This window comes from Eurytemora carolleeae, unplaced genomic scaffold (genome assembly GCF_000591075.1).
Source record: "Eurytemora carolleeae unplaced genomic scaffold, Eaff_2.0 scaffold1, whole genome shotgun sequence".
Classification (NCBI taxonomy): Eukaryota; Metazoa; Arthropoda; class Copepoda; order Calanoida; family Temoridae; genus Eurytemora; species Eurytemora carolleeae.
Genome location: NW_019396081.1, coordinates 672,188 through 693,170, shown reverse-complemented (window position 1 = coordinate 693,170; position 20,983 = coordinate 672,188). Strand labels below are relative to the sequence as shown.

General features: G+C 31.6%; 2 protein-coding genes across 2 annotated transcripts in view; both read left to right on the top strand.

Moving 5' to 3' along the window:
• The window catches only part of LOC111717225 (tubby-related protein 3), a 34,892-nt gene extending 29,745 nt beyond the window's left edge, over window positions 1-5,147 (top strand). Inside the window, exons 7-9 of the mRNA XM_023492741.1 lie at window positions 353-412; window positions 2,330-2,430; window positions 5,033-5,147. Of these exons, the coding sequence (XP_023348509.1) occupies window positions 353-412; window positions 2,330-2,430; window positions 5,033-5,105 (234 nt within the window). The 3' untranslated portion in view covers window positions 5,106-5,147. The remainder of the gene's footprint in view (window positions 1-352; window positions 413-2,329; window positions 2,431-5,032) is intronic.
• Window positions 5,148-13,733: 8,586 nt separating this feature from the next.
• LOC111716673 (probable G-protein coupled receptor CG31760) overlaps window positions 13,734-20,983 on the top strand; it is a 28,044-nt gene continuing 20,794 nt past the window's right edge. Inside the window, exons 1-6 of the mRNA XM_023492157.1 lie at window positions 13,734-13,799; window positions 14,233-14,321; window positions 16,198-16,255; window positions 17,748-17,793; window positions 18,108-18,202; window positions 19,239-19,315. Coding sequence (XP_023347925.1) covers window positions 13,734-13,799; window positions 14,233-14,321; window positions 16,198-16,255; window positions 17,748-17,793; window positions 18,108-18,202; window positions 19,239-19,315 — 431 coding nt within the window. The remainder of the gene's footprint in view (window positions 13,800-14,232; window positions 14,322-16,197; window positions 16,256-17,747; window positions 17,794-18,107; window positions 18,203-19,238; window positions 19,316-20,983) is intronic.

Below are 20,983 nucleotides of genomic sequence, written 5' to 3'. Positions count from 1 at the left end.
GTTGTAAACAAGTTTGAACAGTTTTGAACAGTTTAATAAAGATTTGAACAGCTTTGAACAGTTTTAATAGTTTCTGCGCAACAACGAACGGATTTTGAACCGTTTTTATAGGTTTTGTACATTTCACGTAACAAATTACTTTTCTACCTACTGGTAAAATGTGTTACTGTACAACAACATTTAAAACACTTAAATGTTGACTTCCTATTCCACATTTTTTGGGGTCCCACTGTACTTTTTATATGAATAGATTGCAATTAAAAATGTTTTAAAATGCTTTATTAAACCTGCTAATAAATTTGTTTGTAGGGTTAGTTCCATAATAGTTTTTTAAATTCTGGTTTACCTGCAGGCTACTTGGGACCCTCAGATAAGCAGCTATGTACTGAATTTCTATGGCAGAGCAAGTCAGGTTAATTTATATACAATTCAGAAATTACTTAATTTAATGCAGAGCTGAAGAGGGCAAAGCATATTGATTAAAATGATTATTTATGACTGTAAAATAAAAAGAAAAGGTTTTAGATCGGGTTTTCAGATGATTTTAGTCTTCAAAATTTAAAAATTAAGACTCTTTGTTGAATAACATGCAAAGTGTAAAAATTGAAAGGTATGTTTATTTCAACCTTAAAACTTTTTAGATTTTTTAACCAAAGAAAATCAATGTTTAATTGGCCGAAAATGACAACTAATTAAATCTGAGTCTTAAACTTTTGCTCGAAGTAAATTTTATCTAAACATTGGAAACTAATTTATGGGCTGATGAAATGAAAATTTTATACTAAAATTTAAGCTTATCTTGTTTCATCCATAGAAAAGCATATGGCTCATATCACAAAATCTTACTATGTATTCAATTCAAGAGGATCATTGTTTATAAAGATGGTTACTCGTATTATAGAGTGTATATCTTGCAACCTGTTGTTGTTGACCTTTTCTTTTTCAAACTTTAACCACATAAAGCTCATTAATATGGATACATCGGAATTCTTTTTAAATGTCGTCTTTATAATTTTTCACTTGGTTATGCCGCTGAGAATTATATGATATATTGCGCTGCGCCCAACTTTAAGAAGCTGTTGGATAATATCTGTCCCGTATTTCAGGGTTTTTATAACTTTTCAAAAAATAAATTTTGAAATCTTTGATTCCCGATAAAAAAACTTTGACTCTCAACACAGAAATTTTGAATATGCTTTAGTAAACTATCATATCCCTGTGACGCTCCTGAAGCCGAACTTAAGAGATTGTTTTACCATGGTTAATTTTCTACTGTAGTTAAAAATATGGTTTGGTTTGGCTATAAGAAGATTTTAGGTCCATTTTGACTTTAGTTCCTTCCAAGAGTCTAGAAAATAGAGTAGCCATATGTGTATCCAATCAGAGAGAAAATTGAAATAAATCAGTGGTTTTGAAGAAAATATCAGAGAGTACTGAGTAACTCTTTCTTTTTTTGAGAAAAAAAATAATGTTAAAAAGTAGAGATATTAAAGAAAAAGTTTGATTGAGTTGAAAAAAATTATCAAAAATGTTTTGGCCAACATTTTATTTGAGAAATGAAAAATAGTTTTTTATTACAAATGACATCACAAAATTAGATTACCCCTTTCTATTAAATTAACTTTTTGATTTTAAAAACTACTTTTTTCCTTAAAAAATGCAATAACTTTGATGAGAAGTGACAATCATTTGTACATTTTTGTACAAAGATTATTTTGACATCAAGAAACTTCAATCTAAAACTACTAAGCGCGTCCATTTAACCATGGATAAACCCACTTTAACGCTAGGTAGACCTAGGGTTAAAAATCCGAGCTACGCTGATGCCGCAAACTATTACGATGATCTTACCCAGGCCATGGTTCAAGTTAGCCATGGTTAAAAAATCTGTCGTCTTCGATCAGTTTACCATGGTTAGAATCTGATTTAACCATGGTTAGAATCTGATTTAATCATGGTTAAAATGTCTGAAGTTCGGTCTCTGGTAGAAAACTTTGACAGCATAGGAAAATACAACTGACACTTTAAAATACAAATTCAAGGCGACATTATTCCGATGTATTCATGTTAATGAGTTTTACTGAAGCAGAAGTGATTTATTATTTCAAATTTTGTGTTTGAAATAAATACTATATAACCGTAATTGTTTTAAACTTGAAAGGTCTTCGACAGCAGATTGACAAAATATAAGAAACAAATCAGTTTCTCTACATTTCAAAACTTAGATCCCAACCCCCATACCCATCTATGATATAGGGTAGTTAGCAATATTTTTCAACAACACCTAGCTCAGCATATTTAAGTATATTATTATTATTACTATTTTTAGGCTTCAGTTAAAAATTTCCAGTTAATCCACGAATCTCAGCCTGACGTTATTCTTCTACAATTTGGCAAAATATCTGAGGAAAAGTTTATTCTTGACATCAGGTACAATTAAAATAAAATGATAAGTTGCCATTTGTGAGGGGGGAGGAGGGGGGGATTAATGTATTTTATTTCTGGACCTTAGAGTGTAGTTTGTCTTTGTCCAGTGTCTTTTTTACAGTCTTCAACAGTTTTTACAGTCTTCAGAGTCCATGTAGAACCAGTATAGTACATGTAGAACCAGGAATTCATGTAGAACCAGTAGTACATGTAGAACCAGGAGTTCATGTAGAACCAGGAGTTCATGTAGAACCAGGAGTTCATGTTGAATCAGGAGTTCATGTAGAAACAGTAGTACATGTAGAACCAGAAGTTCATGTAAAAACAGTAGTACATGTAGAAACAGTAGTTCATGTAAAAACGGTAGTTCATGTAGAAACAGTAGTTCATGTAGAACAAGGGTTTCATGTAGAACCAGGAGTTCATGTAGAACCAGTAGTTCATGTAGAACCAGTAGTTCATGCAGAATAAGTAGTTCATGTAGAACTAGATGTTTATGTAGAACCTGTAGTTCATGTATAACTAGCAGTTCATATAGAACCAGGAGTTAATGTAGAACCAGGAGTTCATGTAGAAATAGTAGTTCATGTAGAACAAGGGGTTCATGTAGAACCAGGAGTTCATGTAGAACCAATAGTTCATGTCGGAACAGTAGTTAATGTAGAATAAGTAGTTCATGTAGAACTAGATGTTTTGTATAACCAGTAGTTCATATAGAACCAGGAGTTCATGTAGAACCTGAAGTTCATGTAGAATCAGAAGTTAATGTAGAACCAGTGGTTCATGTAGAACCAGTAGTTAATGTAAAACCAGTAGTTTATGTAGAACAAGGAGTTAATGTAGAACCAGTAGTTCATGTAGAACCAATATCTCATAAAAAGGCAGAAGAGGCTTAGCAATCAGTCATGGAGAAAATAGATTTTTACTTTTATATGAGTTATTTTTGTGAGGACAAAGTTTATTACGGCCGCGTAGAAATTTCATTATTTTAATATAAAACGTTATTTTAAAATCAACATCTTGTGAAAATCATGAAGGATCTCAGAAAAAATCATCATCTTTCATAATAAAAATACAGTAAATAAGAATTTAACCAGAATCAAAGATTTTCAAAAGTTTGGATAAACGAGTTTTAACGATAATTTAACAAATAACGATCGACCCTTTTTTTACCCATTTGGTTGAGAAGGTCATTTTTTACTATACCAGAGTTTCTGAAATAAAACATTTGTCTTGCAGTTAAAGTGAACCATCATCAATGATCTGAAATTGTTATTAAACGCTTTAATTCGTCAACAATAAGTTAAAAAAAATCGATTTTTTGTAAAAAATTACGAAATTTACGATAATTTCGAAAAGATTGAAATTGGAAAACTATATTTTGAATGGAAAAACACGTGTTGAGTACACGTGAATTTCCATCTGAAATGCGTTCCTTTTAAACAAACTATAAACGTATTTAATGCATCTTATAATGGGTCAGTGGTAACGGTAAGATGAGTAAAACTTTGTCTGTATCTTCCAGCTCTAAATAATAAATGAATGTATGATTATGTACTGGAAATATTAAGATCTATGAATAGATTAATGAGGAATGATCTATATAAACTATTTAATGTATAACACGCATCCATACTTTACCATACTAATACAATATATAATTTGGTTGCTTTAATTTGAATTCAATAGCGCTTTCGTCTATAATTTTTTTTATATTTTTTTAAAACTGAACTGCCGACAAAATAATATTACAGAGAAAAAGAAAAAAAAAATTTGGTATAATGTGAATTAAAATATCATATATCATATATTTAAATGTTTCAAATTTTGATAAAATTTTTATTTTTATTCAATGACAAAATTAATAATGATAGCTTAAATTGTTTGTTAAGTTGTAATCTCTGTTTGTCTGTTTGTTTGGTTGTCCGATCATAACTCAGGAACCCATGGAACGATTTGCCTCAAATTTTGATTGGGGAACTCGCGAGACCCGAGGGAATGTTCAAATAGCTTGGTTTTGAGATTCTAGCGAAAATTTAGTTTCTCGGTAAACTCGTTTAAGTGCTGGTAAACGGCGGTTGTAACAGCTGGTGTATTATAATATGTATCCCGCTGTCTATATATAAATTTGGCTTGTCTGTCTGTTTGTTTGTTTGTTTGTATCCAATAAACGTCAAAACGGCTGAACCGATCGGGCCCAAATTTTTTGTGGGACATCTAGGGACTCCAGGGAAGGTTTATGAATCATCAAAATTTCAAATATTTGTCTCCATCAAAATTCGATCGTCATTAAATTTTTTAAAATTTTGAAAATCCGCGAATTTTTTTGTGAAAATCCGCGAACTATTTTTGTTTTGTTTTACGATGTACACAAAGAGAACATGTTCACAATTAATTTAGGAGATGGGCGCGAAGCGCCCTCTAAGGCTAGAAAGAAGGGCGCGAAGCGCCTTGAATTTCTAGTATGTTTAAAAAGGAGTTTAAATCTTATTTCATATTAGTGTCTGTCTGTTCGTATACGTGGTACGAGGTTCTAGATGGAGTCAGAAAAAAATTTCATTAAAAAATAAAAAAATTAATTTATTAATGTTTTCGTATATTTCAGGTTCCCTTTGAGCGCAATCCAGGCCTTTGGAATCGCATTGTCTAGCTTTGACTGTAAAATTGCTTGTGAATAATATTTAAATTAATAAATACAAATATAATTTTACAAACTTTAATTTTATTTCTGTGGCCAAATTTTTATTGAAAAGAAAAAATCCAATTAAAACAGAAGTCAAATGTCAAAATGTCAAAAAAAATATAAATATATTATATCTACTTATATACTTTGTTTGTCTGTCTGTCATGAGTTAATCATGGCGCCATTTTTTAATGGATCACCATGTGATTCTCCCATAAACTATTGTTGCCTTGTTCCTAATATATATATTTACGGATAAATTTCTATTTTGTTTTCAAAAGAAAATCTATTTACCTTTAAATTGAATCCTGTAACCATGAACTCGAAAACCTTGGAATTCAGATTTCAATATATCTTAGGCTTTGGAAAAGAAACCCTTCTCGGAATATTTAGATGAAAGCGGGGTGAAAAAGAAAAGTTCTTAGTTGCTGAAACATTTTGTTTTAGTGAATTTTATTTGATATTCTTTTTTTTTGTATATCTTCGGGGAACATGTTCTTTCCAAACCCGAAGATTTTAGTTTTATTTCTGACCCTTTCCTGACATTGTACTTTAAACCCTGGGATCCTGGTATTGTGCTTTAAACCCTGGGATCCGGGTATTGTACTTTAAACCCTGGGATCCTGGTATTGTACTTTAAACCCTGGGATCCAGAGTCTAAAACTATAGAATACGCGAAATTAAAATTAATAAATAATGAACCAAGCAGGGAACTTTAGAATGGTGGATATCGAGATCAATGCTTAATCCTCTCTTTTTTTTCTTAATTTAGAGACTAACTAATTTTTTAAAATTCAATCAATATCTTTGAGCTATGGGAAGAGGGGACTCTATAAGTTTGAAACCCCGGTTTTTGATTTTCTGTACTATATCCAAAAAAGAGTGGATTAAGCAAGAAATTAAAAGTGTCCACATTGGATATTCGGATTAAAGGTTTCCAATTCCAGTTCCCAGCTCCGATCAGATTACGGGGATTACAGATATTACGGATCGACAGAGATTATGAAACATCAGCTGTTTCGTAATTTCAATTTCTTTACAAAACTGCAGTGCGAATAATAACAAAAATATTTCTTATTAGATAGACGATGTATCTATTTTACCTCGGATGACGAAAAAAGATTTAAAACTTAAATCGTCAGATTAAATCATCGTCATGCATTGAAATATCGCAAAATTTAATGCGGGTATGTTCGGGTTTAAAATTTAACTCGCCAAAATCAACGAGTTAAATATTTAAGTTGTGTAGCTCAAAATTCTGGTTCAAATTAAGTCAGAATAAGCATTTAAGCTGAAACTTAACCCTGGGATTCTGGAATTGCACTTTAAACCCTGGGATCCTGACATTGTACTTTAAACCCTGGGAGCCTGGAAATGTATTTTAAACTTTGGGATCCTAGTATTGTACTTTAAACCCTGGAACCCTGGTATTGTACTTTAAATCATGGGATCCAGACATTGTAGTTTAAACCCTGGGATCCAGGAATTGTAATTTAACCATGGGATCCTTAATTTGTACTTTAAACCCTGGGATCCTGGTATTGTACTTAAAACCCTAGGATACTAGTATTGTTTCTTAATCCATGGGATCTGGGTATTGTACTTTAAACCCTGGGATCTGGACAGTGTACTTTAAATCCTGGGATCCTGGAATTATACCTAATAACCTGGAACCCTGGTATTGTACTTTAAACCATGGGAAGCAGACTTTGTACTTTAAACCCTGGGATCCTGGAATTGTACTTCAAACCATGGGATCATGGAATTGTACTTCAAACCATGGGATCCTGGAATTGTACTTTAAACCATGGAATCCTTAAATTGTACATTAAACCCTGGGATCCTGGTATTATACTTAAAACCATGGGATCCTGGTATTGTACTTAAAACCCTGGGATCTTGACAGTGTACTTTAAACCCTGGGATCCTGGAATTGTAGTTCAAACCATGGGATCCTGGAATTGTACTTTAAACCATGGAATATTGGTATTTTACTTTAAACCCTGGGATTCTGGTATTGTACTGAAAACTCTTGGATCCTAAAATTGTACTTTAAACCCTGGAATCCTAGTATTGTACTTTAAACCCAGGGATCCTGGAATTGTACTTTAAATCATGGGATCCAGACATTGCACTTTAAACCCTGGGATCAAGACATTGATTTTAAACCCTGGGATCCTGGAATTGTACTTTAAACCATGGGATCCTGCAATTGTACTTAAAACCCTGGGATACTGGTATTGTACTTAAAACCCTGGGACCCTGGTATTGTACTTAAAACCCTGGAACCCTGACATTGTACTTTAAACCTTGTGAGCCTGACATTGCACTTTAAACTCTGGGATCCTGGAAATTCACTATAAACCCTGGAATCCTGAAATTGCGCTTTAAACACTGGGATCCAGACAATGACTTTAAACCCTGGGACACTGGAAATGTACTTAAAACCATGGAACCCTGGCATTGTACTTTAAACCTTGGGATCCAGACATTTTAGCTGAAACCCTGGAATCCAGGAATTGTTCTTTAACCATGGGATCCTTAAATTGTGCTTTAAACCCTGGGATCCTGGTATGGTACTTAAATCCTGGGATCCGGTTTTTGCACTTTAAACCCCGGGATCCTGGTATTGTACTGAAATCCCTCGGATTCTGAAATTGTACTTAAAACCCTGGGATCCGAAAAATGTACTTTAAATCCAGGGATCCTGGTATTGTACTTAAAGTCCTGGAATCCTGGTATTGTACTTTAAACCCTTAGATCCGGAAAATGTACTTTAAACCCTGGGATCCTGACATTGTACTTCAAACCCCCAATTCTCCATCCATGAAGTCAATGTTATTATTAGTTTTCCTAAGAGCTAGGTGGTACACCTGCATAATGGATTACTCAATAATAATGTATTTATGAAGATAATTCTAAGATACATATATCAAAAGTATTGGTAAAAGTAATACTAATAATATTACTTTTATCGATATATCAGCTTCAGACAAGACAAGCTCAAAATATATATAAAAAAAAATATTTTAACCGTTATTAGATTTAGAATAATACATGTTATCCTTTCCGTATTTGGGTTCTGAGAATTTTTAAATTCATAATACATATATTATATAAATAACTGAAGTGCCTGGCCGTTGGCAGTGGAAAAAAATAGAATTTAAGAAAATAAAAAATTTTGCCTTTGCCCCATGGTGCCAATGGGTTGGGTTCCCATTAAATAATTCAGCCAATTTGGTCCAGCCGTTTAACTAGCTATAGCTAACACATATATTTATATTTATGAGCAAAGAGCTTTATTAAATATAAGAATAAAAGATTTGCAAATCTCCTCAAAACAAAAATACAAAAGAGTTGCCCGTATGCAAATCATGTTGAATCATATTGTAGGGTGGGTCGGGCTGATGCCTTCTCCCTTTTATTCCATACTCCATGAGACACAGTAATTGTGCAGTGTAAACAGACCCATTCCCCTGAACAATAGTGATTTGATAAGTGTCGCTTAAAACTATTTACTTTGTAATAACATCAAATCCTTGCTATAATGTCGTCTTCCTACTCCTTTGTTAAATGAATATCTTTTGAAAAATTCGTCCGAAACTCTTTGATTAAACTATACAGTGAAACCGTTAATAACGAATACATCGGAAGAATTTATCAAATGTCGTCTTGACAATTTTTCATTGAGTTTTATACTTTATTACGTAAATTTCAGTATTTGCGAAAATAAATAAATAGCCATGAATATGCGGGAACAGTTTTAAAGAGTTCCATATAAATCATTTAATTAAAAAACTAAATATCTGCAACATTCCATTATCATTAAGTGAAGAATACGACATTTGATTAATTCTTTCGATGTATTCGTTCGTTATTAAGGGTTTCACTGTAGGTATAGAAAGAATAGAGAAAAAATATTTCCTTGAAAAGTTTTTACATAAAAGACGACATGACGGAACATTCTTTACATAAAAGACGACATGGCCAAAAATCCTTTACGTTTTCCTTTGCATTCTTTAAAGTACCATGGTCCACAGTGGGGTATTAGGAGGTTAGTATCATGGTCCACAGTGGAAAATTAGGGGGAGGCGAAGGGTTATTTAAGTCAAACTAGCTAAAGGGCCCGGCGTTGCCCTTGATACAATTTTTTTTAAACAAAAAAAAATTTTAAAAATAAAAAAATCAGCGTAATCGGTCCAGCCGTTTGGTCGCCTATACGCAACATATTTATGTACGAATGTCTTGTTTTATTATATAGATAAGGCTTGGCCGCTTAAGATTTTTTTTGACAGAAGTCTCTTAGTTGTTTAAATGCTTCTGCTATAAAATATATGTTTTTCATCTGAAATACTCCCTGTAACAAAGACGACATCTAAATATCTTGCAGGCTTTCAGGATCCATTCAAGGATAAATATATGAACGGGAAAAGTAAATATAAATTGAAATCATTATAAATCAATACAAGCTAAAATTCATACAATGTTTGTAAATGAAAAGATTATCAGAATATATTAATTTTGTCCATTCTCACCATGAAACACAAGACAAATGTACTTTAAGAGGAGTGACAAAACCAGTCACCCTCCCATGACCCCCTAAAATACCCCACCGTTTGGTCATCGGTGGTCATATTTTCAGTTTAAGATTTATCCTGGTTCCAAACCTTTCATTAAACCTTCACAATTTACAATTTAAGATTTACCCTGCTCTAAACCTTTCATTAAACCTCCATAATTTACAATTTAAGATTTACCCATTCATTAAACCTTCACAATTTACAATTTAAGATTTACCCTGTTCTAAACCTTTCATTAAACCTTCACAATTTACAATTTAAGATGTATCCTGGTTCTAAACCTTTCATTAAACCATCATAATTTACAATTTAAGATTTACCCTGGTTCTAAACCTTTCATTAAACCTTCACAATTTACAATTTAAGATTTACCCTGTTCTAAACTTTTCATCAAACCTTCATAATTTACAATTTAAGATTTACTCTGCTCTAAACCTTTCATTAAACCTTCATAATTTACAATTTAAGATTTACCCATTCATTAAACCTTCATAATTTACAATTTAAGATTTACCATTTGTTCTAAACCCATTCATTAAACCTTCATAATTTACAATTTAAGATTTACCCTTTGTTCTAACCCATTCAATAAAATTTCATAATTTACAATTTAGGATGTACCCTTTGTTCTAAACCTTTAATTAAACCTTCATAATTTACAATTTAAGATTTACCCTTTGTTCTAACCCTTTCCTTAAACCGTTACAATTCATAATTTATCCAACTTAGCCTTCCTCTAAACCTCCTTGATTTCTCCATGATTTACCCTCGCATTATACTAAAGTAAATATTGCACTAAAGACTGAATTCTTATTTGAAGAGCTATTGAGACGAACAAAAATGTTTTAACTTCAAATATGTAACCGAAAAATAGCTTTCCTCATACCTGTACGAGGTCACAAAGTCGTACTAATAATGTCTCATAAAACCTACTGTTTAGTTTGCTATGCCCTGCTTCTAAACGTTTGCCCATCCCTCCTCAATTTTACGATAATATGGAGGAATTGGTTGCGCATTACTGTAAGTGAGAGAGTGGTTAATGTATGATGTATCTATATATACGTATATAGATCTAATACTTTATATTTGAATAATAGATATGTATATATTATATATTTATGTATACTGTGTACGTATGTATAAGTTCCTAGAATCAATCAATTTAATATAAATCTATAAAGTTACATTACATATGTATAGTGTACACCCTCATAACATAAACATATATATAGTTTGCTAACCCTAGCTTTGTATGGAAAATAATATTTTTCTATAAAATTCTATTTAAAATTCCATTGATTTAACAAAGTTCTTCAATCTAAGACAATTCTGTCAATGGGTTTCTGATTTATGATCGGACGTACATAAAATCAATTGAATTGAATTTCCTTTCTCTCGAATTAACTAAACTCTAACTAACGTATTGCAAATACTCTTTTTCTTCATATATCTTTTTAGTTATCTAATTCTATCTATCTTTTTAATATATATCTATCTTTATATCTATCAATCTATCTATATATCTATCTCTATGTATATTTATCTATTTATCTATCTATCTTTGTATTTAAGGTCTCCAGTATGGAGGATGAAGACGGATAGTTTTGTGTTCAGTTATATCAAGAGATTAACCAGTAATAGAGCTGCGTATATATTGGCAGATTAGTAAAGTAGGAGTTTTCTTGCACTGTTTTGTACACAGTAGGTCCCAGTAACCTATGGAATAAGAAGATGACTGTTAGACTCATGTTATGATATCAAATAGTCCAATGAACAAAAAACGTAGCAACTGTGCTGCGTAAACAGACCCATTTCACTTTAACGGCTAGTAAAGCTTAATATCTTCTTTGTAACAACGTCTAATTAACTATAATTCGTTTTTCTATTCCATAGTTGTATGGGTCCTACTGTACTACTTAATCTTTATCAGTTCAGAGTATACAATTTTTTTCTTTTCGGATATTTGGTTTTCCTTTACAATTGAACCAGACAATTTTGACATTTAAAGTTAGCATTTGCAATAAGCTTCGACTTGAGATATAGATCAGATCTCAGCAAATAAAATTACTTACTTTTCCAGTTTCTTTGAGTTTGATACCAACTTTATGAACTGATCCTTTCAGTTTTTGCACCTGGTTCTCGTAGTTCTTCTTACTTTAAGTTCTTACATTCCCCTTTCTAGAGTTTCAAACCAATTTTAAATTAAATTTCATATTGATCCTTTCTAAAGATTGAAACCAATTGATCCTTTCTGAACCTTGAAACCAATTTCATTTTTAATACTTTTACATTCACCTTTCTAAAGTTTCAAACAATCTATTTCAAGATCTTACATTGATACTTTCAAGAGTTTGAAACCAATTTAATTTTAAGTTCTTACATTCACCTTTCTAAAGTTTCAAACAATCTATATTTAAAGTTCTTACATTGATCCTCTCTAGAGTTTGAAACCAATTGATCCTTTCTGAGCTTGAAACCAATTTCATTCTAAGTTTTTACATTCCTCTTTTTAAAGTTTCAAACAATCTATTTCAAGTTATTACATTGATCCTTTCAAGAGTTTGAAACCAATTTAATTTTAAGTTCTTACATTCACATTTCTAAAGTTTCAAACAATCTATATTTAAAGTTCTTACATTAATCCTTTCTAGAGTTTGAAAACAAATGATCCTTCCTGGAGCTTGAAACCAATTTCATTTTAAGTTTTTACATTCACCTTTCTAAACTTTGAAACAATCTATTTCAAATTCTTACAATTTACATTGATCCATTCTAGAGTTTGAAACCAATTTGCTTCAAGTTTTGAGATTCCAGTTTTCTTGAAATAAACCCCAAGCATGTTACAAGTTCTTACAGTGCTCTTTTCTAGAGTTTGAAATCAAGTTTATTTTAAGTTCTAACATTGATCAATTGATCCTTAATAAATCTTGAAAATTTTTTTTCAGTTACATCCCACCCCCATGCTCAGTTCCGCAGTATTATTTTTATTTCTGATATTGGTTCTTTCTCGATTTTTTTTCTTTGTAACAACTCCTTCTTAAAATTACGAAATTGATCTTTTCAAGAGTTTGAAAATAATTTTACTTCAAGATTCTAGATTCTTTGTAGAGTTTGAAAAGAGTTTTGTTTCAAAATCTTAGATCTGAGAGTCTATTGTCAGAAAATAATTCTATATAATATGTTTTTTATATTTCTTATTCAAAAACAAATTGTAAGGTTCCAATTAACAAAAAAAAACCTTGTTAGTTTGCTATTCTTAGTTTTTATTGTTCTAAATAACAATCAGAAATAAATCTAAAAATTGAATTTTCTTTCTAACTAAAACATTTAGTTAGAAAGAATTTATTGTTGAACATTTTTATAAAAGGATTTGCAAGGTTATTTTCCATCTGTTCCCACGTCAGCAAACCTACACTCATATAATTTTCTTGTGACACACTAGCTGCCCACATTTCTCGTTAGCCAATTTTTGCTTTCGTGTTCATGCAATTATCATATTATTTTCTTGGCAAAACTTCAAAACAACTTTAATTTGTTGTTTTGTGTGACATCTCTGAGAACTGCAAACCACACGCTCTATTCTATTTCAGCTGGCCCTATTATCAAGCTAGCTTTAACTTCAATCCATAAATTAAAGACATATGTTACTTCTCTGTGGAATTATATAACTCTAGATTGATTGAAGTCTCCTAGTTATGGTCAGAGTTACTTCTGTATTAGAGTTTCTCTGTTTTTGGGACTGTTTCCAAAAAGTTAGGATTGGTAGAAGGCTTAAATTCAGGAATTATAGGATGTGGGGAATTCTTTTACTCAAATCTAAGTCTAGGCTGATATCATTACTCAAAAAATTTCGTGCCGGCAAGGAAATATTCCATACATATCTGTAAATGGGAAAATCTTTTTTAATTTACATAGTTTTAGATATTTAAAAATTACGTTTTAAATTTTGTATTAATATATCATCTGCCGTATAGTTTGCCTCCTGGTTCGGATATTTTACCAGACTAGCTGCCACAGTGTATGTATTTGATCTTTTTAGAGCAATGTTTATGTTATTTTGTCTTCTCTCAACCCCTCTCATTCAATCTTCCGCTGTTCTATTCAAACAGGTAATATAATGTTGTTATATGATGAATCTGGATGTATATTCATAATATATCCGTTAACTTTAAAGGCGCAAAAAAGACAGACCACAGTTTAGAATTCCCAAGACCGGAATAAATGTTGTTAATTTCGAGTCAATTATTTTATTTATTTATTTACTTTTTATCAGCAATGCAAATTTTCGGGATCAAAGCTGAAACATCAGAATAAATAAATATTAATTAAATTAACTTATCATTTCCTCATTTATCAGTTTACGACGGTATTTTATACAAATTCGTTATTAAGTTAATGTTTTGAAGTTTAATTATAAGTTAGATTAATAATTATCTTCAAATCATATCCGGTGCGCTTTAGTTAAAGGGCGGATTCACGAATTTTAATTGCAAGATTAGGACGATTTCCTTTAAATTTCGACCTGAACGAATATTTATTTAGGCGCCTTCGGATCGAGACTTAGTACTCAATGAGATTCATGATATTACAACCAACAACATTGGAAGTCTTTGTCATCATCATAAATACAGGTTTGATTTACACTTTTCCTTGTTTTTATTTTTCCTGCAAACTGTGATTTTCTAATCCCTAAATCTTTGAACCCAAATGTCGTATTAATTTAATTTATTTCAAATATAATGGTTACTTATACTAAACTCCTTGCCGCTTTCTCTGAGTCATGGCAGAATATAGAACCTGGAGATTGAAGCAGTGCAACCGGGTCCAGCAAATTGAACAGCAGTAAATGTGGAGATTGCTAAAAGATATATTTGAATCTGAGGAAGCTACTCAGATATAGATTTTGAACCGGAGCAACTGAACGAGATATTTGAGGTTGAGGAAGCTTCTCAGATAGATCCTGAACCGGAGCAGCTGAACGAGATATTAGAGGTCGAGGAAACTTCTCAGATAGATCCTGAACCGGAGCAGCTGAACGAGATATTTGAGTTTGAGGAAGCTGCTCAGATAGATCCTGAACAGGAGTAGCTGAATGAGATATTTGAGTTTGAGGAAGCTGCTCAGATAGATCCTGAACCGGAGCAGCTGAACGAGATATTTGAGTTTGAGGAAGCTGCTCAGATTGATCCTGAACCGGAGTAGCTGAATGAGATATTTGAGTTTGAGGAAGCTGCTTAGATAGATCTTGAACAGGAGCAGCTGAACGAGATATTTGAGTTTGAGGAAGCTGCTCAGATAGATCCTGAACAGGAGCAGCTGAACAAAGGTTTTCCAGAATCTAATAAAAGGCAGATTTTACAAAGATTGACTTTGTATAGATTTACCTTATCAGTAAACGACCTTGCCTTAGTAAACCTAAAAGGTATCCAGAGAGAGATTGTAAAAGGGATTTATAAGGAGTACTGGGATCCAAGGTGAAACGTTTACATATTCCCTAACCATGGGAGTAATTTGAAGATCCAGATTCAGGATTTATACTTAGATTGGAGAAATTAGTCCTTGTAAGATGTCAAGACAAACTAATTATGAAGATATTATGAAATACTATAAATACTTCAATATATATTAGGTTACTTCTTAAAATCTGTTATAAATATTCAAATTTTGATCAACTTAGGGCGTTTAATCTTATTATATCAAAATAAATTTTGTGAATATTTGAGTTTGTGGCAAAACTTAGTTCCTTTACTTCTTAAAATCTGTTATAAATTTTCTAATTTTGATCAACTGAGGGCGTTTAATCTTATTATATCAAAATAAATTTTGTGAATATTTGAGTTTGTGGCAAAACTTAGTTCCTTTACTTCTTAAAATCTGTTATAAATTTTCAAATTTTGATCAACTAAGGGCGTTTAATCTTTTTATATCAAAATAAATTTTGTGAATATTTGTTTATAGCTAACATTAATCAAATTAAAGATCAGAGGAAGAAACTTTTTAATCATAAACATAAACATTTTAATCATTTCTCCCTTTGACGGTTTACCCATAAACGGGACAAGTTAAAAATTGAGTCTAGTCAGCTGTGCACTATACCAAACAAACGTCTCGTCCTCAGATTTAGTTTCCACCCTTCCTTTATATTATTATTATTATTATTATATCATTATTTTGTACACATAGTGGTATAATAGATTAAATATAGGATATATGAGATTTAAGACTTCTAACTTTTATATATGTATATTGTATATGTCATACAAAATTAAAACAAGTCACAGCACAGGTGGTTAATTATTCGAACAATTTATCTCTTTCAACGCGAAACTTAAAATTCCTTTGTTCTAAAATATAAATTTTCCAAAAATTTTTATTAGAAATTTTTTCAAAAATTAAATTACTTTTTACTTACAGCTTTGTCAGATTACTCGGATTACAATTACGATCTTGTGCAATGTTGTAGATAGTTTTGCCATTTGTTGTTTATATTAATAACCATTTGTTCAGGAGTGTAAACATTGAAATGAATGTGTCCAACTACGCCAACACAATTGAAAGAATACAGGTGCTGAACAATTTTTTTTGAATTAGAGCAAATTAGGGCAAAAATTAAACCGTAAGAAAAATATGCTAAAGTTAGAACAAAGTTAATGCCAGAGCTTTATGCGAGGGGGAAATAAAAACGCCAGGGCTTTATCTGAAGAAAATGTTGGAGGTAAAGTTAGAGTTTAAAGTTAGAGCAGCGATACATTTTTCTGGAGCTAAAGTTAAAGCCAAAGCTTTATCTTCAACTTAAAGGGAGTGTTGACGAAAAATGGAAGGGGGTATACGCTTACGTCGAAATTTTTTTGACGTAAGCCTATAACCTCTTTCATTTTTAGCGAACTCTCCCTTTAATAAAAAACGCCAGAGCTTTATCTGGACTATATTTAGAGCTATATCTTAATACGAAGCTAAAGCTAGAGCTAAAGATGTAACTGGCTAAAGGAAACTCTATTTTTCTAGTCTCTATATCTTTATCGTAGACCTTTGATATTTCAAACTATGAATTCTGTTAGACCAAATAATCTAAGTTTGAAATATCAAAGGTTTACATCATCAGATTGTAAAGATATAGGGATTAGACAATTTGAGTTTGTGACAAAAACTCGGTTCCGTTAGAGCTATATATCTTTATATGATGCTAAAGTTAGAGCTCAAGCTGTAACTGGACTAAATTTAGAGCTGGATCTTTAAATGAAGCTAAAGTTAGAGCTAAAGCTGTAACAAGACTAAATTTAGAGCTATATCTTTATATCATGCTAAAGTTAGAGCTAAAGATGTAACAAGACTAAATTTAGAGATATATCTTTATATGAAGCTAAAGTTAGAGCTAAAGCTGTAACTGGACTAAATTTAGAGCTATATCGTTATATGATGCTAAAGTTAGAGCTAAAGATGTAACTGGACTAAATTTAGAGCTATATATCTGTATATGAAGCTAAAGTTAGAACTAAAGTTGTAACTAGAATAAATTTAGAGCTGGATCTTTATATCATGCTAAAGTTAGAGCTAAAGCTGTAACTAGACTAAATTTAGAGCTATATCTTTATATGAAGCTAAAGTTAGATTTAAAGCTGTAACTAGACTAAATTTAGAGCTATATCTTTATATGAAGCTAAAATTAGAGCTAAAGCTGTAACTAGACTAAATTTAGAGCTATATACTTATATGAAGCTAAAGTTAGAGCTAAAGCTGTAACTAAACTAAATTTAGAGCTATATCTTAATATGAAGCTAAAGTTAGAGCTAAAGCTGTAACTAGACTAAATTTAGAGCTATATCTTAATATGAAGCTAAAATTAAAGCTAAAGCTGTAACTAGACTAAATTTAGAGCTATATCTTTATACAGAATAAGTAAAATCAGCTTTAATTTTTTCTTAAGCTAAAGACTGAGCTAAACCTTACCTAAGGACTTAGCCACACAATTTTTAATTGGAGTTAAGTAAAAGAACAAAGCTTTATATGGAACTGTAGAGTTAAGAAAAATTCTTATATTTACAATTTATGAATTCTAGTTTTTTTCTTCCTACCTGATCTCTGCTAACCTACTCAATCAAATAGGTAAGTATGAAAAGATTGAAATCTCCCATTGTTAAAAAGTTTTTTTTTCAGTGCCAAATAGGGTCCAAAGAAAAATAATGGTTATTAATTCGTATTTGCCATTTACATTTGGTCACTTACATTTACCATTGAAAAAAAAAAAAAAAATATCTTGTTTAATGTTTTTTATGAGCCTGTTGCTTAATCTTGCCTTGGGTTTTGGAACTAATCAGTTGTGTAAAATAAACTAAAATTATATCTAATGCCGCTTTTTGCTCAATAAAAAACTGATTTTGGAGAAAATATAAGAAAAAATATTTTTGTGGGTGTTTCAGATAAGGTTGAAATGATGCTTGAATCTCTGGTTTTCCGTGATATAAACATTTCCAAGCTGAGCATATTCAACTTTAAGGAACAATTTACAGTTATGGTAAGGAACATTTCCAAGCTGAGCATATTCAACTTTAAGGAACAATTTACAGTTATGGCAAGGAACATTTCCAAGCTGAGCATATTCAACTTTAAGGAACAATTTACAGTTATGGTAAGGAACATTTCCAAGCTGAACATATTCAACTTTAAGGAACAATTTACAGTTATGGTAAGGAACATTTCCAAGCTGAACATATTCAACTTTAAGGAACAATTTACAGTTATGGTAAGGAACATTTCCAAGCTGAACATATTCAACTTTAAGGAACAATTTACAGTTATGGTAAGATTCAGTATTTAAAGCAAATTGAGGTTTTTCCACTTGAAAACTCGAAATTAACATCAAAATTAAAAGTATCGCGTCAATTTAAAAGGATTGATACCAAATTTTAAGAAATCTTTTTTGTTTTTGTTGAAAATCGACAAATTGAAGTAGTGGCTGCATATTTGAACATTAAAGTAAACTAGTTACTTTCATTCCTTGCTTTTAAGATGAAGTAAAAAACATTTTCCTTACATTAGTAAGGAAGGAGCCTACGTATGTGTAAGAAAAAGCTGCTGACTAATCTAGAAAATCTGGTTTTTATGTTAATTGAGAGTTAATTAGTAGGGAGAGGGTCTATATATATATATACTCTGGAGTAAGTAATAAATAATTATTCATTTCCGCTTAACATTAAACATAATATATTTAAATATAATAACATTAAGTATAATAGTAAACTGTTTACTCGCCGAAAATAATAATTTTCTCATTTCTAAATGTTTTACAGTACCTGATCGATGTAATGGACCTCTGATAATTGAAACCATGAATTCTGTTAGATCAAATAACCAAAGTTTTAAATTTTAAAGATTTACACAGATTACTAAGAAATAGAAATTAGAAAAAAAGAGTTTTCAGTTCATTTAGATTTTAATAGATTTTAATAGAAATTATCATTTTAAAAACGCAGAATTTGGTTGTGAAGCAGATCCCACGGAAAAAGGTGACCAGTCCCTTTTTCTGACTAATTTTTGTTCTGTTTCCTTAGGTTGGTCGGGGTCTGGTTGATGTAAGGAATGATACAAGGGAATACAAAGAAGGAGCTGCCCCTTGGTACAAACAAAGGTTGCTTTAATTTAATTAAATCTATTTTACCTTTAATTTGTCTGTACCCGTCTGCAAAGCATGTATAATCATATGGTAGGGCGGGACGCGTCAGTTGTATCTCCCTTCTTTATCATACTCCTTGAACATAATCCTGCATAATCATTGATTTTGTTTGTTCATTTGATGTTCGTACAAGGCACATTGTACATTGTACAATTGAGGTATAAACGCGCATTGTACATAGCAATATACATTATTAAGTTTGTTGTATGTATGCAATGTGCAATGCGCACTATAAGTAGTGGTTCATCATTTAACTTTAATTTTATACAATGTACAAATTTACGCCGCATCGTGTGTACGTATATATAAATGTTTATATTTGAGTTTTTTCCCAGTGAATACAGAAGCTAATTAATACTTTTGTATGCACAGATCATATTCTTTTGTTTGTATATTGGAATAATTTAGGAGATACATATATGTTGGTTTACATTACTTGTAGGATCAAAGGTAGGGAGGGGATGGGGGAGGGGCAAGAGGAGAGGGGTTACGGAGGGGAGGGGGGGGTGACCATGTTATTTTAATACATACTTTGGGAACAACACAAAATTATGAAATTGGCAGAAATACTGAGTCTGAGCCTGACCCTGAAATCTCGTTTTAGTCCTTTTTCGACAAGTTTCAATTTGCATGTTAATATTACTTATTATTATTAATTTTAATAATAAATCAGTTAATGCTATATTATGACATTTAAAAAATAATTCTTTAAAAAAACTTCCTTCCATTTTACTATTCAATGCATAAATTGTGATTTTTGACAACTAATTTCTCTGGAGAATGTATTTTTCACTTTTGTATGAGAAAAACAGAATATAATGAAGTCGAACACGAACTTAATTTACTGACAAGGGATATAACAAGAAGGGGGGGGGGCAAAAAGAATTTACAGACAAGGGATATAACAAGAAGGGGGGGGGGCAAAAAGAATTTACAGACAAGGGATATAACAAGAAGGGGGGGGGGCAAAAAGAATTTACAGACAAGGGATATAACAAGAAGGGGGGGGGGCAAAAAGAATTTACAGACAAGGGATATAACAAGAAGGGGGGGGGGCAAAAAGAATTTACTGACAAGGGATATAACTAGAGGGGGGGGCAAAAAGAATTTACAGACAAGGGATATAACAAGAGGGGGGGGGGAGGCAAAAAGACTTTACAGGATTTTGGACTTCTCATTAAATACCGTCTATCGTTTTTATTGGTCCCTTTTAAAAAAATCTCATCTCTGTAAAAAATCACGTTTTTCTTAATTCCTAAATTTACATGTATTAAAAAAAATAAAAACATTCTTATTTTACTACACCTTCGTTATATCAATCCGATGAGGGTGGGGGGGAGGCGACCCGCACCCGTTTTTTGCCCTCAGACAAAATTTCTTAATTTGTATATGCTAATTATAGACAAATGCAGCGTTAATTTAAAATTATAAAGAGTAAAGACGTCATGGCATCTATCATATAATAAACTTTTTAATATTTTTGGTTTATAACAATAGCACATTTCCCCGTTGAAATAGGCGATAGTTTTAAAATTTTTGATGAAACAACCTTTTAGTGTAGATCGTATTTGGGGCATTGCGCTATTTACGTGACTTGCCTGTATGTCTTCCTACCCGCATTTG